General features: G+C 37.5%; 3 protein-coding genes across 3 annotated transcripts; 1 reads left to right on the top strand and 2 right to left on the bottom strand.

The window, feature by feature from the left end:
- Window positions 1-151: 151 nt before the first annotated feature.
- On the bottom strand, window positions 152-259 carry PpBr36_02309 (uncharacterized protein; the record flags this gene model as incomplete). Its single annotated transcript, XM_029889491.1, has 1 exon — window positions 152-259. One exon carries the CDS (start codon window positions 257-259, stop codon window positions 152-154), a length of 108 nt encoding a protein of 35 aa, XP_029753214.1.
- Window positions 260-5,860: 5,601 nt separating this feature from the next.
- PpBr36_02308 (uncharacterized protein) lies at window positions 5,861-6,909 on the bottom strand. Its single transcript, XM_029889490.1, has 3 exons — window positions 6,461-6,909; window positions 6,205-6,262; window positions 5,861-6,016 (listed from the first exon to the last, which is right to left on the bottom strand). Exons 1-3 carry the CDS (start codon window positions 6,843-6,845, stop codon window positions 5,920-5,922), a joined length of 540 nt encoding a protein of 179 aa, XP_029753215.1. The 5' UTR covers window positions 6,846-6,909; the 3' UTR covers window positions 5,861-5,919.
- A 1,782-nt stretch (window positions 6,910-8,691) lies between these two features.
- On the top strand, window positions 8,692-9,534 carry PpBr36_02307 (uncharacterized protein; the record flags this gene model as incomplete). Its single annotated transcript, XM_029889489.1, has 2 exons — window positions 8,692-9,124; window positions 9,233-9,534. Coding segments are annotated over 2 exons (735 nt in total), but the record flags the coding sequence as incomplete, so codon positions are not given.
- Window positions 9,535-19,176: the final 9,642 nt, after the last annotated feature.

The following is a 19,176-nucleotide window of genomic DNA, read 5'->3' as shown; positions in this document are numbered from 1 at the left end:
ATATAAAATGCATATTGAAAAATTTCCACCAAATATTTCGGAAAAAACGCCGCCCCATTTAATTAACCTGGTTAAATATTATAAAAATAACGTTTCGACTTTTTACTAACCGAAAAAAAGACGGTAAAACTAATATATATAATATAATCGTTTATTTATTACGGACCGAAACGTTACCGTCGGCGCGGATGTGTTCCTCGGTATAAGCCGATAGTAATTTTAATGCTGAAACCTTTCCCCTCACATATCGGAAAACCATTTTCGCTTTCGGTTGCAAAATGAGCATGTCGCCATATTTAATGGGTGACAATACGGCGATGTTAACGACAATATCGGGAATGTGGCAAACGGACCAGAATTAAAGGAATCAAAATTTATACCTTTCTATAAAATTGTAAGCGAAATACTCTAAATATTAATAATTAACCGATATATAATAAACAACAGGCTTATGTTCGAGGTTTATTAAACCTAAACGATGTGATAAAAATTATTAAAATTTCCAAAAATTCAGTGTTTCCTGGTCCGAAACTGCCTGTACATTTAAAACGGAAACGAATTCTATATATGGAAACGATAAAAAATGTTGGCAATTATAATCTTTTGGGATTGTTTCCACCTCAATGCTATGGGAGCTAGTGGACAATATTATATACGATCCATAAAAATTCAGGAAACTGATACAACCTTGTTGCTTGCTACCATACCCCATAAATGAAAAAGGTAGTAAAATCACGTTTTGCAGGAATATAATATTTTATTATTAAAAGGGGTGTAACCCACCTGGTCTTCCGGGGCCCAGCTTTTGGTCGTAACAGTAACTAAAGCGAAAAACCAACAATATGCATAGCAGGAAGGCGAGCAAACCTTGGCTGGCATCCCCAAAAAGATTTACAAAAAACATATATTATAAACGAGGGGAACAGGGCGCCTAATTTATAATTACTTGAAACAAATATCAGATGGATTAAAGATTGTTTAATAGATTGCGGATGGCAAAAATACAGGGCAAACAGGCTTCGCAGGCTTTACAGATAGCTGGTGGCTTTTATTGGATACAATTGCAATAAAGAAATAAATATATCATATTAATCCAAATCTCATTTATTAACTATTTAACATTTATAAATCTGAAGGTTTTGTTCCTGTTACCCCCGACAGCTGTTTGTTACGGGTATAATAATCCAGAATTGCGTATACCGTTCTGCGAATATGGTTGGGTGGCTGCGTTTGCTTGCATGTTTCCTTTATGGCCAACCTTACAACCTTTAACCGTACTGCTGCTCCGGGTTACCGTCTGGACATTGCTGTTAAAAGGCAACATACCTTAATCCCTGCTAGCAATCATTTTTACAGTCCGAATTAACTCCTTAGCATCGAACTTCTTTTATAATTCGATTACCTCCAAGGCTTTTTTCTGCAACTGCTGTTTCACACCCTCGTATACCAGCCTCAACAAAGCCTTTTCGCCCTCCTTTTGACGTAATAGCTGAATCTCTGCCATTAAATTATAACGGAAATCGAATTGCTGCGAGGTCATTTTCGCAAATATCGTTTCCCAAACCTGCGAAACTTGCTTCATTTCCAAAACCTGCGTATCGATAGTCGTATTTTCAAAATTATATGCGGATTTTAAGCCCATCCTGTTGCGTTTTAAATCGAGTGGCAATTGGTAAAGCGCCTTGCGCTTTCTTTTTGGTGCGGCATTCCTTTAAGAAGTTTTACTCGCGGTATCCACGGAAGCGGGTGCTTCCGCTGCATTATCCAAAGGTTTATTATTTTTAACAACAGCGTTAAATAAATTTGCGACAGGTTTGGAGAAATTAAAGCTTATTATTAATTAACCCACGCCGTGCTAATGGTAGGGTTATGCGCTTTAAAATGTTAATTGGTGTTAAAACTGTCCGCGAAATATATATTTTTTTGGAGAAATACGGCTCCATATTAGCGGGTAGAAAGTTCTGCTAAAATCCATCGGGCTGGGATATAATTCCCCAGCTCGAAAAACTACCAATAAAAAAACTTTAATCAAACTAATTATAAACCTGACAATGGCTGCTATAAGGAAAAAGCGGTTGGGATAATATAAATTAAATAGCAGTAATTAAATATTTAGGATTTTAAATATTTTTTGTCATTTTCAACCTGCAACGCATCCATAAATTTTCCAATTTTTAAACATTATTCCAAAAACTAGGCAACCAAAAAAAAATGCGTTACTATAAGTCAACCTTTCCAAAAACTGCGCCCAAATTGTTGGGAATAGTGACGGAAAACAGAAATTTCATTTTTGGTTCGCATTTTTTACATAAAAGAAACCAGAAACGGTAACGTAATCTCGGGGAGGCCAAGGATAAATATTCGGGAACACGTCCGGCCTTTCCCTGGGATCTTTTTGGGACCAATTACCCGCGAAAGTCAAAACCGGGTCTTAAAACCGTTTAAATTAAATTAAATCGTTGGTGGTTGCCTTTGTTTGTCATGGTTCGCCAACGCGGTTATGCAAAGGTTGAATTCCCTGTAAAAAATATCACGGCGCTGGGGTATAAATTGCGTTAAAACTGGTCATATTTTTACAGCGTATTACTAAAGCAGGTTTTTTCGCCCATTTATTTAGTGCAAAAATGTGCCAAAAGAAAATACCCCTGAAACACTGTATAACCTTTTTTTATTAACCTACACCGCATTCGCAAAGCAAAAAGGGCGAAAAATCTTGCCAAATGCAAATCGAAAGCAATATATCCAAATTAAATGCCGGGATACTCCGTGGAGGTGAAGGCCAGGAGGAACGAACCCGTTAAAAAACTCCCGCAGAAAAGTTAGCATTAAATTCACCCCTAATTTTTTAACCACATTAATAATAATATCGATAATCCGTAAAAATATTAAAACAAGGATTCCAAATAAGCTGCATCGTATTACAACCTCGCACCGGTCAACCAATATGCCTTTTTTGGTCGTGGCCGACCAATCGCTTCCACAAAAATCAAATAGGCCTGTTTCGAAACTGATTTCAATTTTAAATGGCGTGCGCCCGATTTTTATATGTAATGACCGAACGCAGTAAATACTGCCGCTACCGATTGGAATTGGATAAAGCATAATTTAACGGAAAACCGGATGGTATTCCGTATATAGGGGTAAGCAAATATTGCTACCTATTACCCTAATGGATTAATTAGCCTATTTATCGCTAAAAACCGGTATAACAAATTTGGAAGCACAGCAGCCTTTTGGCCCGGCCAGATTTGGAAATGGACAAATTAGTTTAACTCGTATCGTTTATTTCCATTTGGATTATAATAAAAAACTGTAACGAGTTATTTAATAATGGATGCAAATCAGCCCTCCAAAAAAGGTTGTTCGTATTATTTTCAGGTATATAGTTCGACACTTAACTATTATAATTCGTTTTTTTAAAACTAACGGCTCTTTCCATTCATTTTTACATAAATTACACCAGGATTTATTTGCAATTTTTTAAAAGCTAGGTAAGGGAAAGCCCAAAACGCCTTATACTTGCTGGGTAACGCTAAACCGCCCGCTAATTACGATAAATAAATTAAAATCATTTTACAACATGGATTATTTTATCGGCTTAATTTGCCCGAAAACTGTATGCGTTTAAGCCGTAATTTATTCGTTCGCCCGTACAGTCCGCAAAAAAAAGGAAACCGACTAGCCTTTGGAAAGCCAAAGGCAAGGTTATGCGGTATATAATTGACATATAAAGCCCAGCTATTATTATCGTCTATTTGCGTTTTTTATTTTAATAACGCAAACCATAAATCACCTTTTTTGTTTGATTTTTTTCCCCCAAAGCATTGGGGCGAAAAATATGCCGAATATTGTTAAAAGTGTGGGGCCGTTAAAACCCCGATCCAACGCGCCTTATATAATGCCAAAATGGGTGGGGTGGTTGGCGTTTTGTGAAGGAATGGGGAAGCAGTTTAATATTATTTGTTAATTTTTAATATTTCCCTCCGTGCATTAAATTGGATAGATAAGCTGATTTTGGCCAGTGATTTAAATGGGAAGGGAAAGGGGTAGCTACCCGCGTTTGGTTATTGGCGGCCATTTCGCCTAGCCAACCATTCCCGCTTGGTTTATACCGTTGCAAACCCGCCCGTGTCTCTATTTGGCATTGCTACCCTGTTAACTTTCCATTATATTATTGAACATTATTGGAGCGTGCGAACTTCGAGGGCTAGGTTGCCGGCTACTGGCCTGCCAATATAAGGCGAATTTGTGATAGTAACGGAATTTTTGACAGTATTTGAAATGTTTTTATAATGCCCATGCTGGTAATACAGGGTTGCAAACGAACAATTTTTCGGAATAATTTTTAATATGAAATTTGGTTTTACTTTAATTACAAGTTTTTTGTTTGGCAATTTTTATTAACTTTGCGTAAACCAAAATCGTTTTATGGCTGAATTACACATATTGTGCCAAGCAACCATTCGTTATTTCCATTGCTAAAGGGAGTTGCGAATAATACCCCAATTATTTACTATTCCCTATTTAAAAAAGCTAATTACGCGAATTAACGCTGCAAAACCAGCCAATCGGATTTTGCGCTTTTTTTTTACCCCGTTTATGGAGGGTTCCTAAATGCCTGTTAAAGGTTGTACCTCCATAAAATTAATAATATGATTTGGTATTTTGTCAAAATAGCCTTAAAAGGGCGTCCATTACGAGGCCCCTTTACCACCCGCGGTACGTTATTTATATGCGGTAAAATGCGGGGTCCAAAATCGCATGGTAATTAGTGGCGAAATAAAGCGGAGGTTGATTATCTATGGGGTTGCATTATAAACCATTTTTTCTCCTCGAAACGCAGGTCCTGGATTAAAAGGTAAAAACCTATAGAGTTTTAGCTTAAACGAATCCACCGCCAGCCGGGGTAATGGAGCGGTGCTAAAAAAGTTTACGGATAATGGGAGTAAAATATTTTTAATATATGAGCTTTTGCCAATAACAGCGATTTGTACTATGCTCCCACTTTCGGCATTCGAAACCTGTTATCGCATTTTAATGTGGACGGCAGTGGAAGAGGATTTATGCTAATTTATCTTTATATAGCTGCGGGGTAAAAACAACGACGTACATTAATACCATTTTATATGCAGCACATATACCACCATTATTATTACCCTTTACAATTTTAAGTTTAAAAACGAATGGGCGTACATGTTTCCGTTAATTAATATGCCCGAATTATTACCGCAAATTAACCTGTATAAGCGCGCGTTTTTTCGATCGTAATTGGACATACGTGGTCAGGCTGAATCTTTTTTTGCGTGCAAAATTGTGCCATGGTTGAAAATGGTTGAACCGCAGAATTTTAGTGGGTGCGGGCAGGGCGGGAAAGGGAGGTAGGGATCCGGTTACACCAATTGGCCTAATTGGATAAATAAGGACCAGGTCGCAGGTGTTTTTACGGTATTACGTGTTTACACCTCGATTATTTTGGTTTGTGGGTGGATTATATATCCCATATTTTAAAGGATTTAAATTTGGTTCGATTTATATACCACCGTCGCTACTGTAAAAAATAGTTTTTACAATTTTAATTATTTTCAATTCCCTCTTTTTCCTATCCCCGATTTACCTTTCACAAACACGAATTTACCATTTATTATATATTTTCGATATAATGACGTTAAATTGCCCGAACTGCCACGGGGCTGGGGGTAAAGGGGGGATAAATTGCCCAAGTTATGGATAATAAAGAAAATAAAAATAAATTTTGCAATCCCATTTAAATATGTTTTACCGCCAAATTTTCACCCTGTGGCGTTTGCACAAATATTAACAGTAAAATTAGGGTCAGTTTAGGTTCCAGCCGATACCAAGCGTCTTTTCGATCCTTTGAAGTTTTTTGAATTTAGCTGTATTTTTTACATCCAACCGGGCCTAACTTTTGCCTTCGGACGCATTTAATAGTCCGAACACGATGGTTATAATAATACCATTTTCAACTTTGAAATTAATTTTGGGATCGAACAATGTGCTAAAATAGGGATATTGTTAGCCTTTTTAGTTTAATATTATTTATAATATAATAACGATTTTATTTACATTCCATCTGACGATATAGTTCCTATGTAAAAATTAATATCGTTTCCGAAATTCGTAAAATAAGGCGACCTTTCCTGCCCCATTCCCGGCCAATTTGCAGTATAGGAGCCGGTAAAATACCGTACGATTATATTTCGTGGTAATATGTGGAAAGCCAAATATTGGTCGTTATTTAAACCTGTGTTTTGTTTTAGATAAATAGGTTTGGGGCCTGTTAAGCGCCACTATAAGCAATGCCTGATTTCGCACACTTTTAACCCGAACCAGTAACGTAAAAAACTTTTCAATTATTGCGCGTTTTCCAAAATCGAAGCAAAAATATCCAGTCCCTCGGAGCTCCAAAAGTTTTTTTCTTTTAAAAGCAAATATTGGTTACGCGCAACGTTATTTTCCCAGTGAGAAAAACCCATTGTGCGAAAATCCAATATATTAGCCTCGAGTTGATTTCCTGGCTGCGGGATTATGGGGGGGATGTTTGGGACATTGAAAATTCGGTCGTATTTAAAATCGTGTATAAAATTTACCTGCCCAAATATTGGACCCCAACCATTTTTGGTAAATTTAATTTGGACGGGGTTTTTATTATCGATGGGTGAATATTTAGCTGCGTTTTCCACTGGAAAATCGTTATTTTTGTTGCATTGCTGGGCTGGAATATTAATAATAAAAAAAATTTTTATTAACGATTTTCCTTGTTTCGTGGAATTAGTCGACGGGACGCGGTTTTGCGCCTGCCAGGGGTTCGGGATTGTGTATACCATTTTAGGATAATCCGCCGGCGGGATAGGAAATAGGAGATTTTGGGCGCCGTCCGGCGTAACGAAACTGGTTTGCTTTATTGTTGGGTTGGATAAACAGTTAAATTGTGGAAGCTGCTGTAGGTTGGGGAGCGGAGGCAGGTGCGCTAAAGCTGTGTTAAAACGATAAAAAAAGTTAATAATAAATAAACGGTATAAAATATATAACGTGATTTTTACCTGATTTGAAGTCGGAAGCGGCCACCTTTGAATTAAAATTGACGGTTTTAATGGGCCTATAAGGTACACGATGCGTATAATAAAATGCCTTTTGTATTTTTTCATTTAAGGTTTCGGGATTAACAGCCTGAAATTTCTTCATCTTTTTACGTGGTAAAATTGAAAAGGTTTCGAAAAGGATAGCCGCAGTTATATTTAAGGACGAAGATTGTATATACGTATGGTGCGACAACGGTTTGTCGCTGGTTTTTGTATTATGTGCAGCCTTTTTCGACGATGCCTGGCCCTTTTTTTTGGTGACGATTTGCACTGGGGTAAATTGGGAAGTAGGCGTAGCTGGCGACGATATTATTGACGACCCTACAAATTTAGGCGATATAGATGTCAAATATCGAAAGGATGCCGTCGATTGTGGGAAGGTTTCGGTATTTGCCCTATTTACCATAAATTAGTATTAATAATTTTGTTGCGATTTAGAATTCCTGATTTAAAATTCCTTTTTATTTACAAAATAATGGTTACATTGTTATTTAGCAGTAATATTGATTTAGGCGGTATCGAGGTAGTAAACACACTGGTTATAATCCCGTTATAACTTATTTCGAGGTCCATAGCAATAGTTTCGGAAAATGCAATTGTGGTTAACGACAGGGTTTGCTTTAAAGCTTTAGGAGTTTTAAAGGCGTGGTATACCGAGATTATATTTGTACAGGTTTCGTTATCGCCGTGCCCGGTGTTTTTCAATTTGCAATCCGGAGCAGCGGAATCGAGGCCGTATGCGAGTTTAAATTTACGCCGTAAACGCCTGCGCCATTTGGATGCGTCGATCGTCCAGCCCAGGTTCGCCCCGCTTTCGACAAAATCGATAAACTGTTGAAGATTTTCGACGATTTGGTAGGCGAACGCAAGGCCAAAAATTCCGCAATCCACGCTATTAAACTGTTGGGGGACCTTAATTTGTTTTTGGCGGACAAATCCTTAATAACCGAAATTATTAAAATATTATATCTATCGAGCAAAAGTATTAGACGATAGGGGGTGAGATTTTAGGGAGTTGAAAAAATAAACAATACGATTTTGGGCCGTATTTCCAATATTTAATTTATATATGACCAAAAAATACCAGTGGTAATTTTTATAAATAGGTATTAAAACAAAGTCCGACTCCAGGGGATCCCCATATTTAGCTTTGCACGATAAGGTCGGTACAGATTATAGGAAATGGTTATTTAAAAAACAAAATCCATATCGTTTTGCCAAAATATATATATAGGTATTTATTATGGTATCGTTAAACCATTTGTTTTTATCCAATCGGTCCAAGGATAATATGGCATTTTTCAACCAGGGGTTTACCGCCAAAATCGGTGAAAATGGAGTTAATTTAATTGAATTAATTGTGGCGTAATTATCCAGTTTGTGGGACCCCGAAACTGCCGCTAATAATGGGCGAAATGGTGTAACCAATACGGTGGTAGGATCCCCATTATTCCTTTTTTGTTTTTTCGGTAAAGATTCGTGTAAATTGGATCCAGGTCGTTTCCTAACGAATTTAGGTTTCGTAGGTAAACAGGGAGCCACGGTGTATTTAATAACGCTATCGACGCGGTAATTTGAAATTACCGTTAGGGTTTGGGTTATTTCGTGGTGGAACGAGGAACGCGGCGATACGGAGGGCGGTAAAAATACCGGGTTAGGATTTGTCGAAGGTGATCGTGTTGGGTTATTCGTAATTTTAACTGTAAAGCTGAAAATAATAATCGCAATATATAACGGCTCCTGCTCAATGGCGGTATCGTCTTTTAAACAGGCCATTTTAGGCGTTTCGACCATATTTAATTTGGTTTTATGTGAAAACTTTTCCGGGGGGGATAATAAGGGCTCCGAATTACGAAATTTTGTTATTGCGAGAGGTGATAACGGCAGCAGTTTATGTGAAATTAACGATAAATATGGTACTGTCGCAGGAATTGCAGGATTAAAAATAACACAAGGCGATTCGGCAAATCGCGAGCATTATTGGCAAAATGTCGAAGACGGCGATAATAATAAAAAGGCAATTGGTAATCGTAAAGCATTATTGCAATTTATACTTTTTATTACCGTATGTGGTACTAAATTAAATGTGGTTAAAGGTGTGTATTCGTAATAATTGTTATTTTCGCTTATAGATGATCGCGATGGCGAGATTTCCATTAAATTATTTAACGATTGCCTCGAAATTTCGTTAACTGTTAGACCTGGAGCGGCTAAAAACGCATTCGATGCCGGTAATGGAATTAATGGAATAAGGGTTAATTTATTATCCTCGGTAGGGGAAGTATGGGTTAAATACTGGCGTAGCGACGACGGCGATTCTGTCGTAAAATCTATGGTTTCCGGAATCGTTGGACGGGACGATAACGATGGTGGTCCCTGGCCGGACGGGGTCGGCGCCACATTGTGGTCGCGTGCAATATTACGTTGGGTTTAAAAAGATAGCTGGGATGCCGACCGCGGGTTAATCGGCCTCGGGAGCCCATTTTGGTCGTTATTTCCAATAATAAGCCTCGGAGAGTCGTGGAATGTTGACGAAAATAAGGGTAATACCGTAAATTTCCGTCGAACAATTAGCCCATGCTAATCGAAATTATAGTTTTTAAATAGTTCCTTAGTCGGTTTATTAATAAACGTAACGTCCCCTTTTAAAACACGCTTGGTATAGGCCAAATTTTGGGGGAGAATCGGATTGCGAGAGTCGCTTACTTTTAACCGCCCGTTATTTTTTTGTATTTTGATCCGAATAAACGCGTTTAAAATTTCGACCATTTTTGCCCAAGGCTAATACCCGTTGTTATACCATATAATAGCCCGGAAATTCTTATAATAAGCTTTATATTGTAATACAAAGTTATAATAAGTGACCACCTCGTTACCCCAAGTTAGGGTAATTTTAATAATTATATTAAAGCGTTTCGAACCTTTTTTTGCAATTTTGTAAAACTTATTCCACTCCTTGCAATCTGTTTCGGAAATATGTTTTTGGAACACGGGTAAATATAATGCAAATAAACATTCGATCGAACGAAAATTTTGTAATAATTCGTCCCGTTTTATTCGGCAGAGTTTAGCTTTTCGTATTTTATTGTGCTTGTTTAGCGATAACAAGAAGTTTTAATGGTTTTAAATATGGGGTTAACTAAATAGCGGGATAACCTGCTTAAGGCTCAACGTATGCTTTAATGGGTTCATTTTTGTGGATGTTGTTTAAGCGATTGGTTTTAAGTTAGGATAATGGGAATTGAACCTTTATTTGGGGCATGGAATAACTAAAATACAAAAATTATATGCTTTTTTGCAGTTTGCACGCCCAATGTGTTATAAAAGTATAGCAGTTAATATTTTAATATCGCGAAACTTGCTAAATTATAACCGTGGTACCTTCTATAAACCTAACGTTGTTCGGGATTATCCGTTTCTGGTAAAAAATCCGCCATTTCCGCGCTTTCCCCGCCTTAATTCCCCTTTATTGGCTTGGTCTAAAACTTTCTACCTCTTTAGCAAAAACAAACACATATAATTGCCCATCCCAGGCAATTTTTACCAATAAGAAATAATACCGGGGCAGGGTTTTACATCCCCCTTTTTTTTTTACAAACCTCCATTTTGGGCATTGCGCCGTTAACAATTTTAACACCATGTACGACAGGGTTAGTATGTACAAGCCTCGGCAGCAGACTAATATTTTAGCTGCGCTCCTGTTGGGGTCCGTCCAGCTAAAACACCCTGCGGTTTTAACTTCCATCCGGAGCTCGTCCAGGAAACTAATGATTTTTCATTGGTTTTAACGCGTGTACCGCTGTTTGGTTTTTCACTTTTTTCTCCCCCGTATCTAGGTTATATAAATATCCAATTTAGTAAAGCTGTAAACGAAATTATATCCTTAATAATTGCGATAAATATGTTTGTAAATCCCTGCAACTATTTTTGAACAACCCTACGGTTAGCGCGAAAAAGACCTGCCAAACGGATTTTTGTTTGAACTAGCTTAATAGTGTTATATATTACCGGATAGGTTTACTAATATTAATTAGTCTAGTAATTTTGCTTTTTATTTTTAACAGTATTTTTAAATCTTCCGCTAATACCGGTTTTTTACACTATTCCGAGCCCTATTGTATGGTATAACGACCGCTTTAGGCGCATAACCTGCATTACGATTTCAATTTTGGGCCTTCGGTTGAAATTGCCCCAACCAGTAACCGGTATGGTGTATCGCCCCTATAGGATAAGCGATAAACGCCGTCGCTTTTCACCTTGTAATTGGTTGATTTTTTTAATGGTATTTTAAAAAGGTTTGTCCTTAGCTGGGTTAGGATCCTATCCGGGATGCGGCTTTTAAAAAGACATTCGCCAGCTTTTTTGAATTTGCCCCCGTGGCGTAGGTTTGTTTTTAGAAAAAGTTCGGATTTAGCAAATATGTTTTTTTCCAACGTCGAGGTTCCCGGGAAAACACGGAATTTAAAGAAGGTTTCTTCGACCGATTAATGTTTTTTGCAATTTAAAAAGGCGTGCTTTGGCCTTTAACGGTAGGGTTTTGCCGAAAATGGCAAATTTGGACGAAACGTTTTGGGTGTTCGGTGGTGGTGCTTTCAAAAAAAGAGCAGAAAACCCGGTTAAGGCAGGTTATTATGGCGCGAACGATTTAAATAAAACTGGATATTATTTGTTTAATTAAAAAATTGATTAAATATGGGTGCTTCGATGGTATCGACTTGCTTCCCCAACTTATTTTATAATTTTTATGTAATAATTTGTTGGAAATACACGAAAAATGGTGTCGATAGTTCGGCGTTTTAATTCGGTTTTATTAGGTATATGCGCTTCCACGGATTTAAAAATAATAGGGTTTACCAAATATATTGTTTGGCCTTCCATTGCTAATAAAACGCAGGTTTTCTGCTCTAAAACCTTCAATTTTAATTTAAACCTTTTATGGTGTAGGTGTTTTTTCAACTAAAGATTCCAGTTCGCCGTTATTGCCCCATTGCTTGCCAATCCCAGTGAAAAGGATTTCGGGAGCCCAGCCTCCAACGAAAACGAGTAACCGCGATATGTCTTAAAAATTAGGTTGCAGGATTTCGAATTTTCGCAATTGCTTCTAATAAATATCCCAAATAAAGTTAATGTAGTAATTGTGAAAATTAAGCCCCTAAACCTCCTTTTAAAATCACGATTCGGTTTTACGCCGAACCAGGGATCTGATAAAGGTCCACGAATTCCGGATTTAAACGCGTTTCTGGAGCGCGTCGTCGATTATAATTTCTTTTTTCTTTTCAATTTAAAATTTTCGTTAATAGCGCCTAATACATTGAGGTTTTCCAATGTATACCTGGCCGTAACATTATACGGCCAAATTTTAATTTTCCTCCACCTTGGTAAATAAATTGAAATAGTATTACGCCGCCCCCACATTTTAAAAATAGAATATCCGTAGTACGTTCCAAAACGGAAGATATTTTCGCCCCAAAATATATGCAACCTTACGGAGCACTGGTATGTATTATACGTTATAGTGTATGTATATTTTGTATTATATAGTAAAAGGCGAAATGGGTTTCGCCGAATTTCGTAGTTAATATTTTTAATAATGGTGGTGTGGAGCCGTTACCTATGTGGCTTGGCAGACTCCGCTTGTACCTGACAGGTTCCTATGGACAATTACAAACCGACCAAAAACTGGGAAACGCCAAAACAGGTTTTACTGGCATTTTATTTGGATTTAAATTCGTCCAAAATCGCTAAACGCCCATTTATTTAATATTATAATATCCCTAGGAACCCATACCTGGGAGGCCTTTCAAAAAAGCCAATATATTAGTAACGATGCCAATAAAGCAAAAATACAAGTTATAAATTTCAGGAAAGTGATGTATATCCCATTACCACCCCTATAAATAGGGTTTACCTTTTTATGAATTTTGTTCTAAATTATACAATTAATATATAACCAAGCTGCCTGACATAAAAATATATTCCTGTTCCTCGTTGCACGGTAATAGGGCTTCCCTGCAGTTTGTTTTGTTGTGGAAAACAGCCACCGGAACTCTGCTTTTCCGATATTCTGTTTTCGCTTAGCAATAACGTTGATGGAATAAATTGTTTTATTTAGTTTTTAATAATTACGGTTATATTTTATAGTACGAATATTATAAAAAGCCATTTTTTCCTTTGATCAAATATCTGATTAAATATTTCGAAATACAATAGCTGGAGGTGCTTCACTTGGCTGCACTTATATTAATCCAACGCGCCTATTATTGCGTTCGAAAACATTGGTGATACCAGTTGCGAAAATTGCTCCAATTTCCAAATGGTTGCAAGCGCCGGCGAACAGCGCCATGTATAAAAAAAGGCGAGCGGAAAATGTTTCCGTTAAAAACCTGTTAGCTGCTAATGCATTGCGGCCAACCTTTGCAACCGTTTATGCAGGAAGCGAACTATTTTAGGCCAGGAGAAAGCATATTGCGAACCATTTTAAAGCAATTAATACCACGAGGTAAACGAGGCAAATAAATGGCAAAATAGGTTAGGTAATATTGTCAATTTGGAAGTAACGGTATAATAAAAAATGGGAAAATGAGCTTAAATGGGCAGCTAGTTTGTTGGTAAAATTTAAAGTTTTAACTAGGATCGAAAAACGAAAGATAAAAATGGGGTTTTATAGTATTTGGTTTTAGGGGTTTAAATTGCTACCAATTTTTTGGGAAAATCCTAATTGAGTTTTTGAAAAATATATGAGGAATTTATTTATATAATATGTTAGTTTGGAATATTTTTGGTGCGACCTTTTCCGTGATCCAAATAAGTAATAAAATACCATTTGTCCGGACAGATCCATTTCGCATCTCATCCTATGTTGGTAAAACAAAGCGGTACTTTAATTGCATAAAAAATTACGTAAAATTTTGAAACAATTTCGAATATTTAAGGGGTTATAGTAGGGTATGCGCGTGATGTAATGGACATGCATGTATGCAGTGCGGTTTGGTTCCCATTGCAGCGGTATGGTAATTTTGCAGCTGCTATAACGCGTGATAAAATAGGAGCTTAAATTATTTGCCAGGATTGAGAGATTAGCCCATTTTTTGCGGGGTTAGCATATAGGGCGAAAAATCAGAGCGTGCGCTGAAAAATGGGTCGTTATCCCAATTTTCAATCGCAGTAATGGGTTGAGTTTGTTGTTCCAACGTTTCGGTTCGTTGCTGTTCCCTTACTGCGCGTTATCGTTCCTTTTCCGCTTCCTCCGCGCGTTGCTCTGCCTTTCGCAGCCGCCTTTGCAGCTTTTTTATATTCGTTGGTTTATCCATAACGCGTGGGGCATAAATCGTAATGCGATTATTATTTAAAAGATATTTGTGTCGCAATTTATGTTTGTGATTTAAGGCGTAATCGGAGTGGAGTCGTATTACGTACGCACGTTGCGAGGGGTAACCTGCCTAAAACACGCAAATTAACAAAATTAACCGATGCACGGACCGACTTGCGCGTTCGGTAAAGGTGTTAAATTGTTTTACGCTATACGCGGTGAACCGGTCGCATTATTACGTAATTGTGATTTATTTATTCGAATAAAAACCGGAAGTCTTTTCCTACGGACTATATCAACGGGCGAAAACCGTAGTTGAAGGTGAAAATTCCTTATCCTGCTGGATACGCTTTTTCGCTTTATAATTGGTATGCCATAAACACTACCTTAAATAGTAATTGACGCGTGCGCCGCGATTGCCGGGTGGGGCGGGCGCACGGACGAAACGCGGTCGAACCGATTAAAGGTTAATCGGTTTGTGTGTTAAATTAATTTAATTTGTAATGCACCGATGGAACCAAACACGGCGGTTTTAATAGCGTTTGTTTTATAGCCGTAAAATGCCTAGTTGTAAACACATTGTAAAAAATGGTTAAGCTGGAAATTATTGTGAGCGCGAGGTAAGTGTAAAAAGTGGAAGGTAATATAATAAAAATACACCAAAAGAAGTACGGCTTCGTCCAGCTGGGCCTGTGGACGGTGGCGTGGCACGTCCACAACCGTAAATTTATGCCGCCAGGGCATGGCAAACGCCTCGTTACGTTGATTAATATGGTTTTATTCGGGCCTATAAGCGGTATATAAAAGTTTTCCGAAATATATAAACTGTTTGCCAATTTAAGGGCGCTGGTTTATTGGGTGTACGGGTGCTTCCGAGAGTGGATGGTTCATTCTTATAATTAAAAGCTCACCGTTAACCAAAAAAAATAAATGTTAATATAGATTAACCCCTCCCATACCTTTTTATTATATATGTAATTATTAAACTTAGACACGGGTTTAAGACTTTTTTATTACAGTACTTTAAATGCAAACATACCATAATTAGGTATTCCGAAAAGTAGTTATTTTGGCATTATCGTGTTTGCGGTTGGAGTCGTTACCAGGGTAAGCAATTAAATAAACGTTATTTAAATTGTGAAAGTGTTACGATTAAAGTACCGGGTACACTGTTCCTAAAGGCAAGGGTATAATGGGTTGAAGCAACTGGGCGCTGGATATAGGGGTTTTAATAACTGGAGTAAAATTATAATCGATTCCTGAGGACGGTAAGTTGATTGCTGGTAGGCAATCTTTAAAATAAGATTATTGATCCATGACAATCCGCCCCCGTTACGTGACTAATGTTAAACAAAGGTTGGGGTTATTTTGTCTTCCCCGCCCGCCCCCCTTTTTTTATTAAAGTTAATTACCAAATTCGAAGACCTGGTATTGATTAATGCTATAAAACAAGGTAGAACAGCCAAATACGCAGAACCGATAAAATTACAACGTAGTAATCGAAAGTTAGTATTTGGAATTTATTTAAAGGTAGGAAGACGCGACCGTATAATAAACTTTTATTATTGCCGTTGGTATATAAGGAATTTGCAAAAATGGAAAAAGAAAAGCGCGCCTGCCCAGTTTGGGAAAATGTGATTAAATAATGCATAAGCTGCAAGTTCGTATTAAAGGAAATGTAAAGCGACCCTCGTTTAAGTTTAATAGGGAGCGTTTCCTGTGTAATACCTGATGCAAATGAGAATTAGGGAGGTATTTAGGCCACGTTACGGAGGTTTAATTATAAGGTTTCGATTGCGGATTAATTTAGGCGACCTTCGACTGCTGCTAAGGTTGGGGATTTTTAGTAAAAGTTAAAAAATTGTCGTTAGCCGCGAATGACGTTGATATAATTAAATTTAATTATATGATATTTGGCGAAAGAAATCTCCTTAGTAAATAGTGTCCTTGGTCCAAATCGCCTATGCCCATGCGGACATCTATTTGTTATTTGGATCGATTTTCAGCTTTTAATCCTGGGTTTAATGTTTTTAAATACGGTTATTGCTGACATTATTATTTGCAGCTCAATTTTGGTTTAGCGAATGGGAGTTTCGAAATTTTAACAATAGGAATACCTGCTGCTGTAACCGTATATATTATTTAAAAGCCCAGTTATACTCGCACAGCTGCAGGTTGAAAAGGAAAAGTTTTCGCTATTAAAATCGTCCAGATAATGCTGATTTGGGAGATGTAGCCAAAATTTGTGCATCTGGCGAACCTTTGAGGATCGGCGTTTACAATTTAGCTTTACTTTTGAAAACTTTGAGCGCACGGACCATAATAGGTGTTATATCCTCTTATATTAACGCTGCAATTACATAATTAATACGATTAAATAGTAGCGGGGTAACTTAATGGTTTCCTCATCCTGTTTTCGTCGTTTCATAGGCAGATATTTGCGCCAAATTTTCGCCAAAACGTCCAAACTAGCATTTTACCAGTATTACAAACTGCGTATTGTCTGCCAATAATATTTAACCAAATGATCCACCTTTTTTGGAAATTTTCACCGAATGGACGTCGATTTCCCCTGGTATTTGTTTTTGGTTTAAATAACTATCCAAAATTCCTTTTCATTTTTTGTTTTCAACCGCGATTAAAGATATTGGAACCGATAATTTATTTCCTCCGTGCTGGCAGTCGTCTTACGGACGCGTTTGTAATTATTTGGTTGGTTTGCAACCTTAAATTTTTAAAGGGAGATGTCCGAATTAGGGGGCCGGTAAGGTGTTCTTTGCTGGATATACACCGGTATATTTGTAATAGGTTAAAATAAATTGTGGAAATTTTCGCAATTATATTTAACGCAATTGCGCTGCTCTTTCAGCAAATTAATCCCGTCCGAATTTTTATAAAGCAAATTATTTGCAGAAATAATGGGGTTTAGCTCAAATAACACCGATAGGTTGGCGAAAAACGCTTTTTGATCCTTTGCTGGAAACGGCGTGACAACCACTCGGAATTGGGATATAAAACGATCAAAATTTATACCGCAGCTTGCCAAAAACGAATAGGTTGTAATGCGGGAATGTTCGACAAATGCGGGAGCTGGAATAATTGCTAACCCTTTAACTGCGTTGTCGTGGTTTAAAATCGCTGTTTTTGAGATTTTTTAGGCGTATAATTTAAAATTGACGGAAATGGTGCTGTCCAAAATGTTATAGCAAACCATAAGCCCCGTAACGTGTTTGCTGACATTAAAGTTATATCGCCATAAATAATCCGGAAATATGCCTTTTATTTCCAAGCAATCGTTTCTATTTAGCGATAGTTCGTATTTTAAGAATGAGGTGATATTATTTTCATCCCTTTTTTTTCGAAAAACCACAATAATTGTATTCGTGCAAAGCGCTGGAGTTAGGGCCAATAGAAGATTATCCGGCTCCTGGGTGGATTTAAGATACCAGTTTGCGCTCCCTATAATCGGCCAAATATTTGTTTGCCAAAAGGTGGCAGCTTTGCAGCCAAATTCGATATTTATACCCATCGGAATTTGCCTTATTTCCTGCTATTCCCATAAATACGCTCCCAAACTTATTATCGAATATAGGTTTTGGTAATAATTTTGCATGGTATCCATATTTCCGTAACCTACGGGCAATCCAATCCAGTGAAAAATTGGAAAACTAACCCATTTAGTTAAATATTTTTGAAAATGGTATACAAGGCTGTTATTGCGGGAAAAGGTGTCGAGGTTTTATACATATTTATAGGGTCGATTAACCGCATTTAAAACCGGTTAACCAGGGTGTAAAAACGTATAAATTTTGTAATTGCTTTATCCTTATATGGTAAAAATTACCGCATAAGATGTTTGGGCAGGTAAGGTTTGTTGCAGTAAAAATAGTGAAATTTTGCGTTATTACGGAGTAGCGTACCTGGGCGATTACCAACCGTAACTAGCTCCGCCTTACGTAATAAAGCGCCAGGGTGAATTTGTTATTTGTTCGCTTAGGCGCGTGTACGCGATTAACATTGCGTGCCTTTTTTCTTCCTTTACATTTAATTTTAAATTTTCGAATAAAATCGCCCTTATATTGCAACCTTATTTTTCTGGGATTGCTTTCGTAACATTAGCAACCCATATTATTAACACCCCCCGTCGCTGCGCAAAAAATACCCAACTATAAAATACTAGCTCCAGGAATAAAGGGTATCCTACATTCGGGGGATTGCTATTCCGACTGGTTGGTTAATAATTTAGCATACCACACGCTATCGCCTGTTGGCGAGCATCGATTTGCGCCTTTCCCGCATGAAAAAAATATGTTTAACAACTTCCTTAAGCCCATAAGTTATATATCGCATATTTTTATCGTTTCGCGCGAATAAATTGTTATATTTGGACCAAAAAATCACCAGACCCTAACCCTGGCCCCTAATTAACGGCCCACCAGGGTAACACCCTTTATCCGCGTCGCGTTAAGTTTAGCAATTTTGTTTGTTTCCTTTCCTTTCCTTAAAGTATAATCCTCGTCGACAGGTGCCAATAGACTAGCTTCCATGCTATATTTACCCTGGCCGTGACAGCTGGTGCCTGCCAAAAAATCAAGATATGTTTTTAGATAATTGATGAATATTATAACGTTGCGTACCCCCTGTTCAGCACCCCCCCTGTTCGGCACCCAAAAATAACAACACTTTTATTTTTATCCTCCAACTTCTATTATAAATATCTCGATGAATCTTTCACTTTTGGATTTACTTTTTTCTAATATTAATTCT

Source organism: Pyricularia pennisetigena, chromosome 3 (genome assembly GCF_004337985.1).
Source record: "Pyricularia pennisetigena strain Br36 chromosome 3, whole genome shotgun sequence".
NCBI lineage: Eukaryota > Fungi > Ascomycota > Sordariomycetes > Magnaporthales > Pyriculariaceae > Pyricularia > Pyricularia pennisetigena.
This window is presented reverse-complemented; position numbering and strand designations above follow the sequence as displayed.